This window comes from Pristiophorus japonicus, chromosome 1, assembly GCF_044704955.1.
Source record: "Pristiophorus japonicus isolate sPriJap1 chromosome 1, sPriJap1.hap1, whole genome shotgun sequence".
In the NCBI taxonomy this organism is placed as follows: Eukaryota; Metazoa; Chordata; class Chondrichthyes; family Pristiophoridae; genus Pristiophorus; species Pristiophorus japonicus.
Genome location: NC_091977.1, coordinates 470,183,051 through 470,207,157, shown reverse-complemented (window position 1 = coordinate 470,207,157; position 24,107 = coordinate 470,183,051). Strand labels below are relative to the sequence as shown.

Genomic DNA, 24,107 nt, shown 5'->3' with positions numbered 1-24,107 from the left:
CAGATCGCAAGGGGCGGGGGTGAACAGATCGCAATGATCGATGGGTGAACAGATCGCAAGGGGCGGGGGTGAACAGATTACAAGGGTCGGGGGGTGAACAGATCGCAAGGGTCGGGGGTGAACAGATCGCAATGATCGATGGGTGAACAGATTACACGGGTCAGGGAGTGAACAGATTACAAGGGTCGGGGGTGAACAGATTACAAGGGTCAGGGGGTGAACAGATTACAAGGGTCAGGGAGTGAACAGATCGCAAGGGTTGGGGGTGAACAGATTACAAGGGTCAGGGAGTGAACAGATTACAAGGGTCAGGGAGTGAACAGATCGCAATGATCGATGGGTGAACAGATCGCAAGGGTCGGGGGGTGAACAGATTACAAGGGTTGGGGTGAACAGATCGCAATGATCGATGGGTGAACAGATCGCAAGGGTCGGGGGGTGAACAGATTACAAGGGTCGGGGGGTGAACAGATCGCAAGGGTCGGGGGTGAACAGATCGCAATGATCGATGGGTGAACAGATCGCAAGGGTCGGGGGGTGAACAGATTACAATGGTCAGGGAGTGAACAGATCGCAAGGGTCGGGGGGTGAACAGATTACAAGGGTCAGGGAGTGAACAGATCGCAAGGGTCGGGGGTGAACAGATTACAAGGGTCAGGGAGTGAACAGATCGCAAGGGTCAGGGAGTGAACAGATCGCAAGGGTCGGGGGTGAACAGATCGCAAGGGTCGGGGGGTGAACAGATTACACGGGTCAGGGGGTGAACAGATTACAAGGGTCGGGGGTGAACAGATTACAAGGGTCAGGGGGTGAACAGATTACAAGGGTCAGGGAGTGAACAGATCGCAAGGGTCGGGGGTGAACAGATTACAAGGGTCAGGGAGTGAACAGATTACAAGGGTCAGGGAGTGAACAGATCGCAATGATCGATGGGTGAACAGATCGCAAGGGTCGGGGGGTGAACAGATTACAAGGGTTGGGGTGAACAGATCGCAATGATCGATGGGTGAACAGATCGCAAGGGTCGGGGGGTGAACAGATTACAAGGGTCGGGGTGAACAGATCGCAATGATCGATGGGTGAACAGATCGCAAGGGTCGGGGGGTGAACAGATTACAAGGGTCGGGGGGTGAACAGATCGCAATGATCGATGGGTGAACAGATCGCAAGGGTCGGGGGGTGAACAGATCGCAAGGGTCGGGGGTGAACAGATCGCAAGGGTCGGGGGGTGAACAGATCGCAATGATCGATGGGTGAACAGATCGCAAGGGTCGGGGGGTGAACAGATCGCAAGGGTCGGGGGGTGAACAGATCGCAATGATCGATGGGTGAACAGATCGCAAGGGTCGGGGGGTGAACAGATCGCAAGGGTCGGGGGTGAACAGATCGCAATGATCGATGGGTGAACAGATCGCAAGGGTCGGGGGGTGAACAGATCGCAAGGGTCGGGGGTGAACAGATGACAAGGATCGGGGGTGAACAGATTACAAGGGTCGGGGGGTGAACAGATTGCAATGATCGATGGGTGAGCAGATCGCAAGGGTCGGGGGGTGAACAGATCGCAAGGGTCGGGGGTGAACAGATGACAAGGGTCGGGGGTGAACAGATTACAAGGGTCGGGGGGTGAACAGATCGCAAGGGTCGGGGGTGAACAGATTGCAATGATCGATGGGTGAACAGATCGCAAGGGTCGGGGGTGAACAGATCGCAAGGATCGGGGGTGAACAGATCGCAATGATCGATGGGTGAGCAGATCGCAAGGGTCGGGGGGTGAACAGATTACAAGGGTCGGGGGTGAACAGATCGCAAGGGTCGGGGAGTGAACAGATGACAAGGGTCGGGGGTGAACAGATGACAAGGATCGGGGGTGAACAGATTACAAGGGTCGGGGGGTGAACAGATTGCAATGATCGATGGGTGAGCAGATCGCAAGGGTCGGGGGGTGAACAGATCGCAAGGGTCGGGGGTGAACAGATCGCAAGGGTCGGGGGTGAACAGATGACAAGGGTCGGGGGTGAACAGATTACAAGGGTCGGGGGGTGAACAGATCGCAATGATCGATGGGTGAACAGATCGCAAGGATCGGGGGTGAACAGATCGCAAGGGTCGGGGGGAAGTGAACAGATCGCAAGGGTCGGTGGGGGTGGTGAACAGATCGCAAGGGTCGGTGGGGGGGGGGGGTGAACAGATCATTAGGGTCAGGGAGTGGGTGAACAGATCGTTAGGGTCGGGGGGGGGGGGGGAGATCACAAGGGTCGGGGGAGTTGGCAGATGGATCCAAATGTCACTATAGAACCCATTTACCCTTGTCCACAGAAACTCACCCATTCATTTACCCTTTGAGAAGGGCTTACCAGACTATTGCAACCTCAGAATCCTGTTTAACTCCGAGCTGATCTTCTGACCCCATTTTTTCTCCATTACAAGCACTGCATCCTCCCACCCCTGTAACATTGCTCATCACATCCCTGCCTCAGTCCACCTGCTGCTGAATCCCTCATTCATTCCTTTCTTCATTCCAGGATTGATTACTCACTCCAGTGCTCTCCTGGCTGGCATCCCAAACTCCACTCTCCGTTGTCTTCAGTTTGTCTAAAGCTCTACTGCCTGTATCCTATCCTGCACCAGGTCCTGCTTGCTCGCCATTTACCCCTGTTCCTCGTTGATCCACACTGGGTTCCAGGTCTCCAACACCTCAGATTTCATCTCTGTTTGTAAGTGCCTCCATGGCCTCACCCCTCCTCATTTCTGTAACTCCTCTTGTACTTTTTATTCCTACCCCTGCCATTTGCCCTACCACTCTGCCATCAGCTGGCTACATCCCACTCCCTGTAATTTGTTCCCTAAATCCTTTCTGCCTTTCCATCTCCTGCTCCATCTTTATTACCCTCTTTAAAATTCACCCCTTTGACCAAGCTTTTGGTCATTCCTTCTGCTAAATTGGGGATTACATTTCTGCCTCTTTGGCTCAGCATTCATTTTCTTCTCACCTCTTTGAAGCACCTTGGGATGTTTTTCTAATATTTATGGTGCTATATAAATGCAAGTTAATGTTGAAATGTAGATAAGTTCAATCAAACATCTGAAAGAGGCAGACCATTGTATTCTGCTTTAGATTCATAGGAGCATAGGAACAAAGGCCAATCAGCCCTCGAGTCTATTCCGCCATTCAATTAGTTCATGGCTGATCTATATCTTAACTCCATCTACCTACATTGGTTCAGTAACCCTTAATACTCTTGCCTAACAAAAATCTATCAATCTCACTTTTGAAATTATCAATTGACCTAGCCTCAACAGCTTTTGGGAGAAATAGTACAACCCTTTGTGTGAAGAAGTGCTTTCTGACATCAACCCTGAATGGCATAGCTCTAATTTTAATGCTATATCAATGATTTGGATGAGGGGACCAAGTTTGCTGATGATACAAAGCTAGGTGGGAATGCAAGTTGTGAGGAGGATGCAAAGAAGCTTCAAGGGGATATAGATAGGCTTAAATGAGTGGGCAAGAACATAGCAAATTGAATATAATGTGGAGAAATGTGAAGTTATCCACTTTGGTAGGAAAAATAGAAAAGCAAGAGTATTGTGAGGAGGACACAAAAAATCTGCAAAGGGATATAGACAGGCTAAGTGAGTGGGTAAAAATTTGGCAGATGTAAAATGTGAGGTTATCCACTTTGGCTGAAAAAAACAGAAAAACAAATTATAATTTAAATGGAGAAAAATTGCAAAGTGCTGCAGTACAGAAGAACCTGGGGGTCCTTGTGCATGAAACACAAAAAGTTAGTATGCAGGTGCAACAAGTAATCAGAAAGGCAAATAGGGGATAGAGTATAAAAGCGGAGAAGTCCTGCTACAACTGTACAGGATATTGGTAAGGCCACACCTAGAGTATTGCGTACAGTTTAGTCTCCGTATTTAAGGAAGGATATACTTGCATTGGAGGCTGTTCAGAGAAGGTTCACTAGGTTGATTCCGGAAATGAGGAGGTTGACTTATGAAGGTAGGTTGAGTAGGTTGGGTCTATACTCATTGGAGTTCAGAAGAATGAGAGGTGATCTTATCAAAATAAGATAATGAGGGGGCTCGACAAGATGGATGCAGAGAGGATATTTCCACTAATAGGAGAAACTAAAACTAGGGGGCATAGTCTCAGAATAAGGGGCCGCCCATTTAAAATTGAGATGAGGAGGAATTTCTTTTCACAGAGGGTTGTAAATCTGTGGAATTCTCTGCCCCAGAGAACTGTGGAGGCTCGGTCATTGAATATATTTAAGGCGGAGATAGACAGATTTTTGAGCGATAAGGGAATAAAGGGTTCTGGGGAGCAGGCAGGGAAGCGGACTTGAGTTCATGATCAGATCAGCCATGATCTTATTAAATGGGAGAGCAGGCTCGAGGGGTTAAATGGCCTACTCCTGTCCTATTTCTTATGTTCTTATGTATTTTTTAAACGGTGCAAGATTGAGAAATCTTGGTTTTCAGAGGGACCTGGGTGTCCTTGTACACGAATCACTAAACGCTAACATGCAGATATAGCACGCAATTAAAAAAGCAAATGGTATGTTGGCCTTTATAACAGAGGATTTGAATACAAGCGTAAAGATGACTTACTGCAATTATATAGGGCCCTGGTGAGACCACACCGGGAGTATTGTGTACAGTTTTGGTCTTCTTACATAAGGAAGAATATACTTGCCATTGAGGGAGTGCAATGAGGGTTCACCAAACTGATTCCTGGGATGGGGGGATTGTCCCATGAGGAGAGATTGAGTAGACTATGCTTATATTCTCTAGAGTTTAGAAGAATGAGAAGTGATCTGATTGAAACATACAAAATTCTTACAGGGCTTGACAGGGAGGATGTTTCTCCTGGCTGGGGAATATACAACCAGGGTTTATCATCTCAGTATAAGGGTTAGCCATTTAGGACTGAGATGAGGAGAAATTTCTTCACTCGGAGGGTGGTGAATCTTTGGAATTCTCTACCCCAGAGGGTTTTGGAGGCTCAGTCGTTAAGTACATTTCAAGACAGATCGATAGATTTTTGGATATTAAATGAATCAAAGCATATGGGGATAGTGCAGGAAAATGGAGTTGAGGTAGAAGATCAGCTATGATCTTACTGAATGGTGGAGAAGGCTCGAGGGGCCAAATGGCCTACACCTGCTCCTATTTCTTAGTTCTTATGTTATGTCCCCTTGTTCTGGACCAGAGAAAATAGTTTAGTTCTATCTACCCTATCAACTCCTTTGATCATCTTAAATACCTTAATTAGATCACCACTTAATTTTCTATATTCAATGGAATACATGCCTTGTCTACCCAACCTGTCCTCATAGTTTAACCCTTTTAGATCCAATGTCATTCTGGTGAATCTGCGCTGCTGTTGCTCCAAGGTCAATATAACCTTATGAGGTGCCATGCCCAGAATGGATCCTGATGGTGATATGCAGTACTTCAGATGGGTTCTAACCATTTCTGCACAGCTGTAACATAACTTCCACCCCTTTGTATTCCAGCTCTTTTGAGATAAAGGCTAACATTCCATTAGCCTTTTATATTATATTATTTTTGTACCTGTCCAATAGTTTTTAGTGACTGCTAAATATCTCTGTTCCTCCACAGTTCCTCGTTTCTCATCATTTTGAAAATACTCTGATCTATCTTTCTATGATTCATACCTGGAACATTAGCCAATCTTTCTCTTTCAATCTTGACTGACCTAGTGTAAATTTTTAATATTTTCTATTTCTATTTTCCTTTTATTCGGTCCTGAACAGAGAAATGTCAATTACCATCAGCCCAATGAGGACTCAGAGTGAGTAAAACCCAATTCAAACTTTTATCAGGTGATAATAATGACCCAAAAGATATTACGAGCTGAGAATCAGAGTGGCAGCTCAATCCTGCAGCCAGCTGTGTAAAGTCTGAAATGAACTTTGATTCCCTGGAGGTTTAGTGGTTCACTGCCGTGGCTCAGATTCAATTCCTGATCTGAGATATGCACGATAGGCTGAATGACCTCCTTCTGTCCTGCATCATTCTATGACAGTATTAATGTAATCGGTGGAATGATATTGTCTCCCTAATTTTGCATGGATTTTTACCTATAATCTTCTCCTTCTTAGGCAGTCCCTCGGAGTCGAGGATGACTTACTTCCACACTAAAAATAAGTTCTTGTGGATGACTTAAGAGTCCAATGCGCGATCTACAGGCTCTGTCATAGGTGGGGCAGATGGTAGTTGGAAGAACGGGAGGTTGGGGGCCTGGGTTGCCGTGTGCTCCCTCCGCTTTCGACACTTGGCTTCAGCTTGCTCCCGGCGAAGAGACTCGAGGTGTTCAGCGCCTTCCCGGATGCTTTTCCTCCACTTTGGGTGGTCTTGAGCCAGGGATTCCCAGGTGTCGGTGGGGATGTTGCTCTTTTTCAAAGAGGCTTTGAGGGTGTTCTTGAAGCGTTTCCTCTGCCCATCTGGGGCTCGCTTGCCGTGTCGAAGTTCCGAATAGGACACATGTTTTGGGAGTCTCGTGTCAGGCATACGGACAATGTGGCCCATCCCGCGGAGCTGATAGAGCGTGGTCAATGCTTCGATGCTGGGGATGTTGGTCTGATTGAGAACACTGACATAGGTGCGCCGATCCTGCCAATGGATTTGCAGGATCTTGCGGAGGCAACGTTGGTGGTACTTCTCCAGTGTTTTGAGGTGCCTGCTGTACATAGTCCATGTCTCTGAGCCATATAGGAGGGCGGGTATCACTACTGCTCTGAGACCATGAGCTTGGTGCCGGGTTTGAGGTCCTGGCTTCAAACACTCTCTTCCTCAAGTGACCGAAGGCTGCATTGGCACACTGAAGACGGTGTTGAACCTTGTCGTCGATGTCTGCCCTTGTTGAAAGTAGGCTCTCGAGGTATGGATAATGGTCCACATTGTCCAAGGCCTCGTTGTGGATTTTGATAACCGGGGAGGGGGGGGAGCACTGCTGTGTGGTGGGGGCAGGTTGGTAGAGGACCTTTGTCTTATGGATGTTTAGTGTTGGGCCCATGTTCTCGTACGCCTCGGTGAACATGTTGACGATGGCTTGGAGTTTAGCCTCCGAGTGTGCGCAGACGCAAGTGTTGTCTGCGTACTGTAATTCGCGGAGGATGGAATGACCTTGGATCTGGCCTGGAGGCGGCGGAGGCTGAACAGATTCCCATTTGTCCTGTAATTTAGCTCCATTCCAGCGGGGAGCTTGCTGAGGGTGAGATGGAGCATTGCAGCAAAGAAGATCGAGAAGAGCATTGGTGCGATGATACAGCCTTGCTTGACCCCAGTCTGAACATGAATTGGATCTGTGGTGGATCCGTTGGTCAGGATCACGGCTTGCATGTCATCGTGGAGCAGGCGGAGGATGATGACAAACTTTTGAGGGCAACTGAAGAACAACAAGGCATCAGGAGCAGATGGACACCCCGCCGAAGCACTAAAACATGGTGGAGAAGCACTACTGGCATGATTTATGACCTCATCTCTCTTATCAAGAAGGAGGAGAGCATGCCAGGAGATCTCAGAGACACTGTAATCGTGACCATCTTCAAGAAAGGTGACAAGTCCGACTACAGAGGAATCTCCCTGCTGTCGACCACCGGGAAAATCATCGCAAGAATCCTCCTCAATCGCCTTCTCCCTGTGGCTGAAGAGCTCCACCCAGAGTCGCAATGCGGATTCTGCCCACTAAGGGGCACAATGGACATGATCTTCACCGCGCAGCAAATACAAGAGAAATGCAGGGAACTGCACCAACCCTTGTAACATGGCCTTCGTTGACCTCACAAAAGCCTTCAACGCTGTCAACTATGAGGGATTATGGAGCGTCCTCCTACCTATAATGTTGTATAGCTGACATGCGACAAAGCCGGCCAAATATGTTTGCATGATTTTACCTTTCTGATTGTCAAGCTCGAAATTTTTGTCTCGGTTGCCCCCTGTGATTGTGTAGATAACACTGTCACCATCAGGATCCTTCGCATGAACTGTAGCAACCAGGCTGTTGGGCCCAGCATCCTCGGAAAGAAATGTCTTGTATCTGGGTGTAAATGATAAAAGAAGTCTATTAATGCAGGACATCTTTTGAAGCAAATAAACTGTAGAAAAGATATAGGCTTCAAAATTCCAAAGGTTCTGCGAGGGAAGAAAGAAAAGAAAAAGAAAAGGAATGAAAAGAAAGGAGAAACTAAAACAATTCAAGATGTCCCAAAGCACTTTACAGCCAATGAAGCACTTTTTGAAGTGTAGTCGCCATAGTAATGTAGGAAACGCAGCAGCCAATTTGCAAACAGCAAACTCCCACAAACAGCAATGTGATAATGACCAGATATTCTGTTTCAGTGATGTTGGTTAAGGGATAAATATTGGCCAGGACTCCCTGCTCTTCTTCAAAATAGTGCCACGTAATTTTGGGCCTCAGATTAATGTCCTCATCTGAAAGGCAGCACCTTCGACAATGCAGCACTCCCTCAGTACTGCATTGAAGTGTCAGCATAGATTTTGTGCTCAAGTTTTTCGGGTGGGACTTAAAACCACGACCTTCTGATTCAGAGAGGAGAGTGCTACCAACTGAGCCACAGCAACAGTTAGGGATGCATAGAGGGAACTCCATCTCCGGTTGCAAACTCACCAACAAACATTCTCAAATACTGAAACCAAACCAACAGCAGATGTACTTTGGAGCATAGGTCCAAATGGTTTTACCGTGCAAATATATATTTACAGCAAGTGTGAACCAGTCCACATTCTGCAGCAAGAAACTAAAGCAATCGGTAAACATTGTGTTAGCATGAACAAACATAGCCCTTTTGTTTCAAAGACCATAATGTAGGTCCTGCACCTGATTATATTAACAAAGATCACTATTTGAGAAACATCTGTTTCTGATATTACCAGCTATGAAAGGCAAGAAGCAATTTTTAGAATTATTTAAAAGGAAAAGAAAAGAATTAAGCCTTCTGTATAAAGCAATCGTCTGAAGGCACTACTTTTAAAAAATTGAACAAATCTCAGGAAATACTACAAATTCAGTTACTGATGCTTTGTCCCATGGAGACTCAGAACCACTTTAAAGATGTATGTTATGGGAAACCTGTGTCCCACCTGAACATCTTTGCGGGAATGAATGCTTTGGACCCGAAGGCTGATCAGAGCAAATTCATTGGGGAAACGTCAGTCCTTTGAGTATCCAACAGTACCTAAGCCAGTGCTATTTTTTTCCTGTATTGCCTCCAGTTCAGACTGCAGGCTGTTGAAGCATTGCCTTCGACACGACACAACTGAGCTATTTCAAGAGGGACACAAAATAGTCTGTCTCCAAAGGAGGGAAAATTAGTCCCAAAGCTGCTGTTTTGTTTTTAAATTGAAAAAAACAAATTTCTTTTGCGGAACAGGCTCGAGGGGTTAAATGGCCGACTCCTGTTCCTATGTTCCCAATACCCATGAGGTGCATTTTGTACCAAAGGTATTTCTCCCCTCACCCTTTTGGCTTTCCTTTTCCTTTCAGTAAAAAATTACTATGCAGGGAGAGAAGTTCACATACACGTTCTGTGAAAATACAGGGGCTTCATCATTGATGTTAGTCATCCTTATCCTCACTGATGCTGTTCCAGTCCGAGGGGGGTGGCCTTTGTCTACAGCAGCAACCACAAATTCATACATGTGGTTGGGTCGCTCATAGTCCAGTTCTTGCCTTGGGCTGATGAGCCCCTGAAGGGTAATGGCAAATTCAGCACCCTGGGAGAAGTAGGAAATCTCTGCATTGAGGCCTGTGTCGCAATCCCGTGCCAGCACTGCATGAGAAAAAAAAAATAGTGCTTCAGTTAAGAAGAGAAATGGAACAGCCACTGAAATGTTTTTCTTATCAATTAGAAATAAATAAGGGTGAAAGCATACGATATTGAGAAGTCCAACAATATTAAAAACTATAAAACAAAGAACATTTTGCAAAGAGGATATGCAACAACTGCAACTTTCACTTAAATATAACAGTGTTATGGAGCAAGATAATGCTTCACAAGAGGGGAAGAAAATTTGGATACCTGTAAGATCATGGATTTGTTAGTTTCTAAAATACTTGTTTTAACATCTTATAATCATCAGTAATGAATTTATAATTATGTGCAAGAATTAATTGTAGAAGTTTGTAATCATCAATTGTATGTGATGATAACCTGAATTATATATGACATTTTTGCTTATAATTAAAAGTCTGTGAGCAAGTTGTAACAAAACAGTTGAGAAAAAAGACTGCCGTGGTTGAATAGATTCAGTTAGTCTGGGAAGCAAGGTCAGGGGTAGCTACTGCTGTGTTGGAATGTTTGGATATCTGCAGTGATTTAAAAATATAGGCCTCTCGCAGCGAATAGCAAGGACACTATGGAGACATGTTGCTTTTTGCATTCCATAACTATTGTGTATCTGTGAAGCATGCATTCCCATGTTCCGTCACCAGGGAGCGCATTCCCTGAAGTCCCAAGGGATCCCAGCATCCCTTTGGAGCACTGTATATAATCCGGCCCCTAAGGCCTGTTCCTCACTCTGGAGTGTCTTAATAAAGACTGAGGTCACTGTTACTTTAACCTCCCTGTGTGCAGGCTCATCTATGTTAGGAACGCAGCAACTGGCGACGAGTATACAAATCCAACGCAAAGATGCAGCAAACCGTGGGCATCCTGGAGAAGTTCTCGGAGGGTGAGGACTGGGAAGCCTATGTCGAACGGCTAGACCAGTACTTTGTAGCCAACGAGCAGGACAGAGAAGGAAGCGCTGCAAAAAGGAGAGCGGTCCTCCTCACAGTCTGCGGGGCACCGACCTACAGCCTCATGAAGAACCTTCTGGCTCCAGTGAAACCCACAGATAAGTCGTATGAGGAGCTGTGTACACTGGTTCGGGAGCATCTTAACCTGAGGGAGAGCATGCTGATGGCACGGTATCGGTTCTACACGTGCCAGCGATCTGAAAGTCAGGAAGTGGCGAGCTACGGCGCCGAGCTAAGACGACTTGCAGGACAATATGAGTTTGATTGCCACCTGGAGCAGATGCTCAGAGACTTTTTTGTACTGGGCATTGGCCACGAGACCATCCTACAAAAACTTTTGACTGTAGAGACAACGACCCTCAGTAAAGTCATTGCGATAGCACAGGAGTTTATGTCCACCAGTGATAACACCAAACAAATCTCTCAGCACACAAGTGCGAGCAATGTTCATAAATTAACTGGAACTGTGTTTGCGAGCAGAAATGTACAGGGCAGAAACCACGAGTCTGCAACTGCCAGCAGGCCTCAGGTGACCCAGATGACTCAGAGTCCGCAACAAAGGATGAATGCAAGGCAATTCACACCTTGTTGGCGTTGTGGAGGCTTCCATTCAGCTTATTCATGCCGCTTCAAAGGGTATGTTTGCAAGAGCTGTGGAACAATGAAGCACCTCCAACGAGCTTGCAGATGAGCTGCAAGCTCTGCAAAACCTGCTAACCACCACGTGGCAGAGGAAGATCGGTCCATGGTGGATCAAAGCAATTTCGAGCCTCAGAGAGAGGAGGCAGATGCTGAAGTACATGGGGTGCACACATTTTCAATGAAATGTCCACCTATAATGCTAAATGTAAAATTGAATGGCTTACCAGTAGCCATGGAACTGGACACTGGCGCGAGCCAATCCATCATGAGTAAAAAGATGTTTGAGAGACTGTGGTGCAACAAAGCACTCAGACCAGCCCTGAGCCCCATCCACACGAAACTGAGAACGTACACCAAAGAGCTCATCACTGTCCTGGGCAGCGCCATGGTAAAGGTCACCTACGAGGGCATGGTGCATGAACTGGTACTCTGGATTGTCCCAGGTGATGGCCCCACACCACACTGCTTGGAAGGATCTGACTGGGCAAAATCCGCTGGAACTGGGATGACATCTGAGCGCTATCACATGTCGATGAGGCCTCATGTACCCAGGTTCTTAACAAATTTCCTTCCCTTTTTGAGCCAGGCATTGGAAACTTTTTCAGGGCGAAGGTGCGGATCTACTTGGTCCCAGAGGCACGACCCATTCACCACACGGCACGAGCGGTACCTCACATGATAAGGGAGAGAGTGGAAATCGAGCTGGACAGGCTGCAGCGCGAAAGCATCATCTCCCCAGTGGAATTCAGCGAGTGGGCCGGCCCGATTGTTCCAGTACTCAAAAGTGATGGCATGGTCAGAATTTGTGGCGATTATAAAGTAACTATTAATCGTTTCTCGCTACAGGACCAATACCCGCTACCGAAGGCAGATGACCTATTTGCGATGCTGGCAGGAGGCAAGACGTTCACCAAGCTTGACCTGACTTCGGCCTACATGACGCAAGAGCTGGAGGAGTCTTCAAAGGGCCTCACCTGCATCAACACGCACAAGGGACTGTTCATCTACAACAGATGTCCGTTTGGAATTCGGTCGGCTACAGCGATCTTCCAGAGAAACATGGAGAGCCTACTCAAGTCGGTACCATGCATGGTGGTTTTTCAGGACGACATATTGGTCACGGGTCGGGACACTGTCGAGCACCTACAAAACCTGGAGGAGGTCCTCCAGCGACTGGATCGCGTAGGGCTGCGGCTGAAGAGGTTGAAATGCGGCTTCATGGCAACAGAAGTGGAGTTTTTATGGAGAAAGATCGAGGCGGACGGCATTTGGCCCACAGACACCAAGACAGAGACTATCAGGAATGTGCCCAGGCCACAGAACGTTACGGAGCTGCGGTCGTTTCTGGGACTCCTCAACTATTTTGGTAACTTCCTACCGGGGTTAAGCACCCTCTTAGAGCCCCTGCATGTGTTATTGCGTAAAGGTGAGAACTGGGTATGGGGAAAAAAACAAGTAATTGCTTTTGAGAAAGCCAGAAACATTTTATGTTCCAACAAGCTGCTTGTATTGTATAACCCGTGTAAAAGACTTGTATTAGCATGTGATGCATCGTCATATGGAACCGGGTGTGTATTACAACAAGTTAACCTTGTGGGGAAGTTGCAACCTGTTGCCTATGCCTCCAGAAGTTTGTCTAAGGCCGAGAGGGCCTACAGCATGATTAAGAAAGAGGCATTAGCGTGTGTGTTCGGGGTAAAGAAAATGCATCAGTACTTGTTTGGCCTCAAATTTGAGAAGGAAACCGATCACAAGCCCCTCATATCCCTGTTCGCTGAAAACGAGGGGATAAGTAACAATGCCTCAGCCCGCATACAAAGATAGGCACTCGCGCTATCAGCGTATAACTATACCATCCGCCACAGGCCAGGCACCGAGAACTGTGCGGATGCTCTCAGTCGGCTACCATTGCCCACTACGGGGGTGGAAATGGCGCAGCCTGCAAACTTGTTGATGGTGACGCAGCCCGCAGACTTGTTGATGGTCATGGAAGCATTTGAAAATGATAAATCACCTGTCACGGCCCGTCAGATTAGAACTTGGACCAGCCAAGATCCTCTGCTGTCCCAGTAAAAATACTGTGTACTGCATGGGAGCTGGGCCAGCATCCCCGTTGAAATGCAAGAGCTAATCAAGCCGTTCCAGCAGCGAAAGGGCGAGCTGTCCATTCAGGCAGACTGCCTGTTGTGGGGTAACCATGTAGTGCTACCAAAAAAGGGCAGGGAGACGTTCATCTCGGATCTCCACAGCACACACCTGGGTATAGTAATGATGAAAGCGATAGCCAGATCCCACGTGTGGTGGCCCGGTATTGACTCTGACTTAGAGTCCTGTGTACAGCAATGCAGCGTATGTGCTCAGTTGAGCAATGCGCCCGGAGAGGCACCACTAAGTTTGTGGTCCTGGCCCTCCAGACCATGGTCGAGGATCCATGTCGACTATGCGGGCCCGTTTCTCGGTAAAATGTTCCTGGTGGTGGTGGATGCTTTTTCAAAATGGATTGAATGTGAAATAATGTCGGGAAGCACTGCCACCGCCACCATTGAAAGCCTGAGTGCCATGTTTGCCACCCATGGCCTGCCTCACATACTGGTCAGTGACAATGGACCATGTTTCACCAGTGCCGAATTTAAAGAATTCATGACCCGCGATGGGATCAAACATGTCACCTTGGCCCCATTTAAACCAGCCTCCAATGGGCAGGCAGAGCGGGCAGTACAAACAATCAAACAGAGCCTTAAACGAGTCACAGAAGGCTCACTCCAAATCCGCCTGTCCCGACTACTGCTCAGCTACCGCACGAGACCCCACTCATTCAGAGGGGTGCCCCCGGCTGAGCTACTCATGAAAAGAACACTTAAAAATAGATTCTCGCTGGTTCACCCCAACCTGCATGATCAGGTAGAGAGCAGGCGGCAGCAATAAAATGTAAATGATGGTCGCGCAACTGTGTCACGGGAAATTGATCTGAATGACCCTGTGTATGTGCTAAACTATGGACATGGTCCCAAGTGGATCACGGGCATGGTGATAGGTAAAGAAGGGAGTAGGGTGTTTGTAGTCAAACTAGACAATGGACAAATTTGCAGATAGCACCTGGACCAAACGAGGCTGCGGTTCACAGACTGCCCTGAACAACCCACAGCAGACACCACCTTTTTCGAGCCCACAACACACACCCAAAGGATCAACAACACCACCCCAGACCAGGAAATTGAACCCATCATGCCCAACAGCCCAGCAAGGCCAGGCTCACCCAGCAGTCCTGCAGGGCCAACAACACGCCAGCCCAGTGAGGGCACAGCCAACACACCAGAACAGTTATTTGTACCGAGGCGGTCCACCAGGGAAAGAAAGGCTCCCGACCGCCTCACCTTGTAAATAGTTTTCACTTTGACTTTGACGGGGGGGGGGGGGCGGTGGGGGGAGAGGAGTGATGTTGTGTATCTGTAAAACATGCACTCCCATGTTCCGCCACCAGGGAGCGCATCCCCTGAAGTCCCAAGGGATCCCAGCATCCCTTGGGTGCACTGTATATAAGCCAGCCCCTAAGGCTTGTTCCTCACTCTGGAGTGTCTTAATAAAGACTGAGGTCACTGTTACTTTAACTTCCCTGTGTGCAGGCTCATCTCCGTTAGGAACACAACAATAACTACCCCAGATAGGAGTCTTGATGGTCAAAAATAGGATGTAAGGGTGTCATAAGACTAGAACCTGCATAAGCCAAGGTGCTGGGGACGTGGCATCTGTATGATTAGACTTTGGGTTTGGGATGTAAGCTAGTGATTGGTTCAGGAGCACTCCACAGGTTTTGAATGAGAGTAAGGGTATAAGAAGGGGGTCTTAACACCCAAAAAGTGTAGAAGATTTCAGAGACACAGTAGAAGATTTCAGAAAGAATCAAGGAGACATCCAATGAATGAAGAGAGACAAGAGGCAAGGGACATAGGGTGCAGCTTACACACAGTTGCAGCTTCTACCCAGAGTATAAGGGATAATATAAGTCCCAATTATACTCTGTAAAGTGCTGCTCGAATACTATAATGTATTAAGTCTTGCTTTTGCTGAATAAAGTTCAATCAGTGTCCCCAATATGGGTCATCCTCGAATTATTTGGAATCAGAGTCCCTCTTGGATCTTGTATATCAACCAGGAATTGGGAGTTGAGTTAGAGGAAATGACTAGGGTCAAAAGATTTGAGAAAGTTTTTAAGGGACAAAAATTGGTTTCTAAAATGACAGGCTAGCTTTAAGACAACGCTGCTCTTGCCCCAGGGATATTAGGGCCACTCTACATTGGGCCTCCTGCTGAGTCTACTGCCCGAAAACTAGTGTTGCACTCCAGGTTTTAGGCTGCGCTAAAGTAAATTAGCAGACAGCACCAAAATACTGATGGGCGGTAACTTTGTTTCTCCTATTATTACTGTATCAATTTTATTTTATTGTGGGCTATCAAAAGAAGCGAAGAAACTTTAAAAACTCCATGACTTTATGTGAAGAAACCTTTATTTCTCCAAACAGTCTTTGCTGCCATCTTGAAAATCCCAACAATTATGGCAGTTGGAAATTATGGATACATATAATCTTGAAACCACATCTTTTCACAATGTTAATAATTCAGCCTGTTTAACTTTCTAGCTCTGTGACTTTTTGGCTCTCTAAATATTACAAGAATATATAAGTACGTTTTGTGTATGTGTGTTGTGGACCTCTGCCCTTTGGGACCCGGGTTGAGATTGCCCAAACTCATTTAATATGAGGCCCTTATAATGAGCGGAAAGAGGAGAATGTTCATCCCATCACTTATTTAATTTAATTAACAGTCTAGTTTGCTTGTCTAGTTTGCTTCAGCACAAGCCTTTGGCTGCGCTGTGGGCAAAAAGTTTGTTAACTCATCTTCTGCCATCAAAATACATCAAAGCAACCATTGTTAGTGCTGTGATGAGGAGGAGCAGCTAAAAAAAGACTGGTAAATTACAGGAATATTGCTGTTCCCTGCACTTAAAAAAAAATGTTCATTCTCATTCTGTTTTACTAGAGTAAGGCTTTCTTTAGGGTAAAAGGACATGATTTTCCCTGATGTAAGTGATAGAAGATTTATTGATGGTAGAAACCATTTCTGGCCAAAAGTTTCATTTTCTTTACAACATTGTTATGCATAAATTTAAATATGCAAATACATATTTATGAGTTCACTATGGTTTGATTCTCAATCTATGCCTAAATTTGCTCATTTAAGCTGGGGTGGTGGTAGTGGCTCTATAATTATCCTCAGGACTCTGAATAAGGGAGAGGAATTTTTTTCCCCATTGTCAGGGATGTGGCGCCACTGACAACTCCAGTTTTTATTGCCCATCCCTCGTTGCCACACCAGCTTGATACAACGGAGTGCCTTGCTAAGCCACTTTAGAGTACGGATAAGAGTCAAGCACATTGGTGTGGGTCTGGTCCCAGCTCCAGCTCACCATCACCTCTCTCGATCCCTCCATGGTCTCTGATTTGTCACGCTGCTTGTTTGACATCCAGTCCTAGATGAGCAGAAATCTTCTCCAACTTAATATTTGGAAAACCAAAGCCATTGTTTTCAGTAACCATCACAAACTCTGTTCTCTAACAACTGACTCCATCCCTCTCCCTGGTTATTGTCTGAGCCTGAACCAGATTATTCGCAACTTTGGCTTTCTATTTGACTCCGAGATGAGTTTCCAACCCCGTACCTGCTCCATCACCAAGAGAGCCTACTTCCACCTTCTTCCACCTTGGACTTCCAGAAGGCATTTGACAAGGTGCCACACAAACGGTTACTGCACAAGATAAAAGTTCACGGGGTTGGGGGTAATATATTAGCATGGATAGAAGATTGGCTGACAAACAGAAAACAGAGAGTCGGGATAAATGGTTCATTCTCGGGTTGGCAATCAGTAACGAGTGGGGTGCCACAGGGATCAGTGCTGGGACCTCAATTATTTACAATCTATATTAACGACTTGGAAGAGGGGACTGAGTGTAACATAGCCAAGTTTGCTGACGATACAAAGATGGGAAGGGCAATGTGTGAGGAGGACATAGAGGCTGCAGGCAGACATAGACAGGCTAAGTGAGTGGGCAAGAATTTGGCAGATGGAGTATAATTTTGGAAAGTGTGAGGTCATGCACTTTGGCAGAAAAAAATCAAAGAGCAAGTTATTATTTAAATGGAGAAAGATTGCAAAGTGCTGCAGTATAGCGGGACCTGGGGGTACTTGTGAATGAAACACAAAAGGATAGTATGCAGGTACAGCAAGTGATCAGGAAGGCCAATGGAATCTTGGCCTTTATTGCAAAGGGGGTGGAGTATAAAAGCAGGGAAGTCTTGTTACAGCTATACAGGGTATTGGTGAGGCCACACCTGGAATACTGCGTGCAGTTTTGGTTTCCATATTTACGAAAGGATATAATTGTTTTGAGGCAGTTCAGAGAAGGTTCACTAGGTTGATCCCGGGGGTGAGGAGGTTGACTTATGAGGAAAGATTGAGTCGGTTGAGCCTCTACTCATTGGAATTCAGAAGAATGAGAGGTGATCTTATAGAAAAGTATTAGATTATGAGGGGGCTTGACAAGGTGGATACAGAGAGGATGTTTCCACTGGTGGAGGAAACTAGAACTAGAGGGCATGATCTTAGAATAAGGGGCCGCCCATTTAGAACTAAGATGAGGAGAAATTTCTTCTCTCAGAGGATTGTGAATCTCTGAAATTCGCTGCCTCAGAGAGCTGTGGAAGCTGGGACATTAAATAAATTTAAGACAGAAATAGACAGTTTCTTGTGCGATAGGGGGGATGAGGGGTTATGGGGAGCGGGCGGAGAAGTGGAGTTGAGTCCATGATCAGATCAGCCATGATCTTATTAAATGGCGGAGCAGGCTCGAGGGCCTTATGGCCTACTCCTATTTCTTATGTTCTTAGGTTCACCTCCATAACATTGGCTGTCTCCACCCCTGCCTCAGTTCACCTACTGCTGAAACTATGATCCATGCCTTTGTTACCTCTAGACTCGACTATTACAATGCTCTCCTGGCCGATCTCTCATCTTGCACCCTCCATAAACTAGAGTTCATCCAAAACTCTGCTGCTCGAGTCCTAACTCGCACCAAGTCCCGTTCACCCTGTTCTCGCTGACCTACATTGGCTTTCGGTCCACCAACGATTCAATTTTAAAATTCTCAACCTTGTTTTCAAATCTCTCCAAGGCCTCACCCCTCCCCATCTCTGTAATCTCCTCCAGTCCTAAAACCCTCCGAGACCTCAGTTCTGGCCTTTGTGCTGATTTCAATTGCTCCACCATTGGCGGCCGTGCTTCCCAAACATCTATGCCTTGCTAGCTCTCTCTCCCCCTTTAAGACACTCCTTAAAACTTCACCTGCCCTAATATCTCCTTATGTGGCTTGGTATCTAATCTTATTTCATAACATTCCTGAAGCGGCTTGTGATGTTTTACTACATTAACAACTTGTATTTATATAGCACTTTAATGTAGTAAAACATCCCAAGATGCTTCACAGGTGTGAAAAGACAAACATGTGACACCGAGCCACATAAGGAGATGTTAGGACAGATGACAGAGGTAGGTTTTAAGGCGCATCTTAAAGAAGGAAAGAGACGTAGAGAGGACGAGAGATTTAGCAGGAGAATTGCGGAGCTTCGAACCTATACAAGTGAAGCCGATGGCCACCGATGGTTGAGCAATTATAATCAGGGATGCTCAAGAGGGCAGAATTTGAGGAACGCAGATATCTTGGGGGTGGGGGGATTACAGAGATAGGGGCTGCGATTTCACCACACATGGCGCGATCGATGCGGCCGAGGTTACTGACGGTGGAAAGCCCCCTCCCGACTCGAAGCCGCTCTCTCTCCGGAATCTTACTATGATTGGGCTTGTTAAGCCCGCCCTGCGAGGTTCCTGGCCAATTAAGAGGAAGCAATAGAGTTACTGAGAACCCGACACACTTACCTGGCATGAAACCGGAGGGATAGCAAAGTCATTAAAACGTTGGTAAAATTGTAAGTGTCTGCTTTCAACCATCTTAACCATCTTAACTACCATTTAAGTACCTTTTAATTATGTAAATCACATGCCCCGCCACTTGCTGTCAGGTCAGCTAACCAAATGCCGATCTTACAGTTGAGAAACTCACATGGAGGCGAGTTTGGAGAGAAATCCAGACCCACTGTCAATCTCGACCATTTTGACAACGGGCCCGCCTCCAAACCCGCACTCTCACTGCTGGGAAGATTCCGGCCATGAGTGGCGAGGCCAATGAGGGATTTGAAAACAAGCATGAGAATTTTAAAATCGAGGCATTGTTTAACTGAAAGCCAATATAGGTCAGTGAGCACAGGGGCGGGGGGCGCTATATAAATGCAAGTTGTTGCTGTTGTGAGTCACATCCAGGTCAGACCAGGTAAGGGCAGCAGGTTTCCTTCCCTAAAAAAGGATATTAATGAAACAGTTGGGTTTTTGCAACAATTCGACAGCTTCACAGTTATTTTTACTGATACCAGTTTCTTATTCCAGATTTTTTTTTAAACTGAATTCAAATTCTCAAAGTGGTATCATAAGAACATAGAAACATAGAAACATAGAAAATAGGTGCAGGAGTAGGCCATTCGGCCCTTCTAGCCTGCACCGCCATTCAATGAGTTCATGGCTGAACATGCAACTTCAGTACCCCATTCCTGCTTTCTCACCATACCCCTTGATCCCCCTAGTAGTAAGGACTTCATCTAACTCCTTTTTGAATATATTTAGTGAATTGGCCTCAACAACTTTCTGTGGTAGAGAATTCCACAGGTTCACCACTCTCTGGGTGAAGAAATTCCTCCTCATCTCAGTCCTAAATGGCTTCCCCCTTATCCTTAGACTGTGTCCCCTGGTTCTGGACTTCCCCAACATTGGGAACATTCTTCCTGCATCTAACCTGTCTAACCCCGTCAGAATTTTAAACGTTTCTATGAGGTCCCCTCTCATTCTTCTGAACTCCAGTGAATACAAGCCCAGTTGATCCAGTCTTTCTTGATAGGTCAGTCCCGCCATCCCGGGAATCAGTCTGGTGAACCTTCGCTGCAATCCCTCAATAGCAAGAATGTCCTTCCTCAGGTTAGGAGACCAAAACTGTACACAATACTCCAGGTGTGGCCTCACCAAGGCCCTGTACAATTGTAGCAACACCTCCCTGCCCTTGTACTCAAATCCCCTCGCTATGAAGGCCAACATGCCATTTGCTTTCTTAACCGCCTGCTGTACCTGCATGCCAACCTTCAATGACTGATGTACGATGACACCCAGGTCTCGTTGCACCTCTCCTTTTCCTAATCTGTCACCATTCAGATAATAGTCTGTCTCTCTGTTTTTACCACCAAAGTGGATAACCTCACATTTATCCACATTATACTTCATCTGCCATGCATTTGCCCACTCACCTAACCTATCCAAGTCGCTCTGCAGCCTCATAGAATCCTCCTTGCAGCTCACACTGCCACCCAACTTAGTGTCATCCGCAAATTTGGAGATACTACATTTAATCCCCTCGTCTAAATCATTAATGTACAGTGTAAACAGCTGGGGCCCCAGCACAGAACCTTGCGGTACCCCACTAGTCACTGCCTGCCATTCTGAAAAGTCCCCATTTACTCCTACTCTTTGCTTCCTGTCTGACAACCAGTTCTCAATCCATGTCAGCACACTACCCCCAATCCCATGTGCTTTAACTTTGCACATTAATCTCTTGTGTGGGACCTTGTCGAAAGCCTTCTGAAAGTCCAAATATACCACATCGACTGGTTCTCCCTTGTCCACTCTACTGGAAACATCCTCAAAAAATTCCAGAAGATTTGTCAAGCATGATTTCCCTTTCACAAATCCATGCTGACTTGGACCTATCATATTACCTCTTTCCAAATGCACTGCGATGACATCCTTAATAATTGATTCCATCATTTTACCCACTACCGATGTCAGGCTGACCGGTCTGTAATTCCCTGTTTTCTCTCTCCCTCCTTTTTTAAAAAGTGGGGTTACATTGGCTACCCTCCACTCCATAGGAACTGATCCAGAGTCAATGGAATGTTGGAAAATGACTGTCAATGCATCCACTATTTCCAAGGCCACCTCCTTAAGTACTCTGGGATGCAGTCCATCAGGCCCTGGGGATTTATCGGCCTTCAATCCCATCAATTTCCCCAACACAATTTCCCGACTAATAAGGATTTCCCTCAGTTCCTCCTCCTTACTAGACCCTCCGACCCCTTTTATATCCGGAAGGTTGTTTGTGTCCTCCTCAGTGAATACCGAACCAAAGTACTTGTTCAATTGGTCCGCCATTTCTTTGTTCCCCGTTATGACTTCCCCTGATTCTGACTGCAGGGGACCTACGTTTGTCTTTACTAACCTTTTTCTCTTTACATATCTATAGAAACTTTTGCAATCCGTCTTAATGTTCCCTGCAAGCTTCTTCTCGTACTCCATTTTCCCTGCCCTAATCAAACCCTTTGTCCTCCTCTGCTGAGTTCTAAATTTCTCCCAGTCCCCTGGTTCTCTGCTATTTCTGGCCAATTTGTATGCCACTTCCTTGCCTTTAATGCTATCCCTGATTTCCCTTGATAGCCACGGTTGAGCCACCTTCCCTTTTTTATTTTTACGACAGACAGGAATGTACAATTGTTGTAGTTCATCCATGCGGTCTCTAAATGTCTGCCATTGCCCATCCACAGTCAACCCCTTCAGTATCATTCGCCAATCTATCCTAGCCAATTCACGCCTCATACCTTCAAAGTTACCCTTCTTTAAGTTCTGGACCATGGTCTCTGAATTAACTGTTTCATTCTCCATCCTAATGCAGAATTCCACCATATTATGGTCACTCTTCCCCAAGGGGCCTCGCACAACGAGATTGCTAATTAATCCTCTCTCATTACACAACACCCAGTCTAAGATGGCCTCCCCCCTAGTTGGTTCCTCGACATATTGGTCTAAAAAACCATCCCTTATGCACTCCAGGAAATCCTCCTCTACCGTATTGCTTCCAGTTTGGTTAACCCAATCTATGTGCATATTAAAGTCACCCATTATAACTGCTGCACCTTTATTGCACGCACCCCTAATTTCATGTTTGATGCCCTCCCCAACATCACTACTACTGTTTGGAGGTCTGTACACAACTCCCACTAACGTTTTTTGTCCTTTGGTATTCTGCAGCTCTACCCATATAGATTCCACATCATCCAAGCTAATGTCCTTCCGAACTATTGCCTTAATTTGCTCCTTAACCAGCAATGCTACCCCACCTCCTTTTCCTTTTATTCTATCTTTCCTGAATGTTGAATACCCCTGGATGTTGAGTTCCCAGCCCTGATCATCCTGGAGCCACGTCTCCGTAATCCCAATCACATCATATTTGTTAACATCTATTTGCACAGTTAATTCATCCACTTTATTGCGGATACTCCTTGCATTAAGACACAAAGCCTTCAGGCTTGTTCTTTTAACACCCTTTGTCCTTTTAGAATTTTGCTGTACAGTGGCCCTTTTTGTTCTTTGCCTTGGGTTTCTCTGCCCTCCACTTTTCCTCATCTCCTTTCTGTCTTTTGCTTTTGCCTCCTTTTTGTTTCCCTCTGTCTCCCTGCATTGGTTCCCATCCCCCTGCCATATCAGTTTAAATCCTCCCCAACAGCACTAGCAAACACTCCCCCTAGGACATTGGTTCCGGTCCTGCCCAGGTGCAGACCGTCCGGTTTGTACTGGTCCCACCTCCCCCAGAACCGGTTCCAATGCCCCAGGAATTTGAATCCCTCCCTGTTGCACCACTGCTCAAGCCACGTATTCATCTGCGCTATCCTGCGATTCCTACTCTGACTATCACGTGGCACTGGTAGCAATCCCGAGATTACTACTTTTGAGGTCCTACTTTTTAATTTAGCTCCTAGCTCCTTAAATTCGTTTCGTAGGACCTCATCCCTCTTTTTACCTATGTCGTTGGTACCAATGTGCACCACGACAACTGGCTGTTCTCCCTCCCTTTTTAGAATGTCCTGCACCCGCTCCGAACATAAGAATTAGGAACAGGAGTAGGCCATCTAGCCCCTCGAACCTGCTCCGTCATTCAACAAGATCATGGCTGATCTGGCCGTGGACTCAGCTCCACTTACCCGCCCGCTCCCCGTAACCCTTAATTCCCTTATTGGTTAAAAATCTATCTATCTGTGATTTGAATACATTCAATGAGCTAGCCTCAGCTGCTTCCTTGGGCAGAGAATTCCAGAGATTCACAACCTTCTGGGAGAAGAAATTCCTTCTCAACTCGGTTTTAAATTGGCTCCCCCGTATTTTGAGGCTGTGCCCCCTAGTTCTAGTCTCCCCGACAAGTGGAAACAACCTCTCTGCCTCTATCTTGTCTATCCCTTTCATTATTTTAAATGTTTCTATAAGATCACCCCTCATCCTTCTGAACTCCAACGAGTAAAGATCCAGTCTACTCAATCTATCATCATAAGGTAACCCTCTCAATCTCCGGAAACAGCCTCGTGAATCGTCTCTGTACCCCCTCCAAAGCTAGTATATCCTTCCTTAAGTAAGGTGACCAAAACTTCACGCAGTACTCCAGATGCGGCCTCATCAATACCCTATACAGTTGCAGCAGGA

At 46.4% G+C, this 24,107-nt stretch overlaps 1 protein-coding gene across 1 annotated transcript in view; it reads right to left on the bottom strand.

Moving 5' to 3' along the window:
* LOC139268496 (neural-cadherin) overlaps positions 1-24,107 on the bottom strand; it is a 306,309-nt gene that overhangs the window by 94,001 nt on the left and 188,201 nt on the right. The window contains exons 6-7 of the mRNA XM_070886774.1: positions 9,575-9,824; positions 7,929-8,071 (exon numbers count right to left, since the gene is read on the bottom strand). Of these exons, the coding sequence (XP_070742875.1) occupies positions 7,929-8,071; positions 9,575-9,824 (393 nt within the window). The remainder of the gene's footprint in view (positions 1-7,928; positions 8,072-9,574; positions 9,825-24,107) is intronic.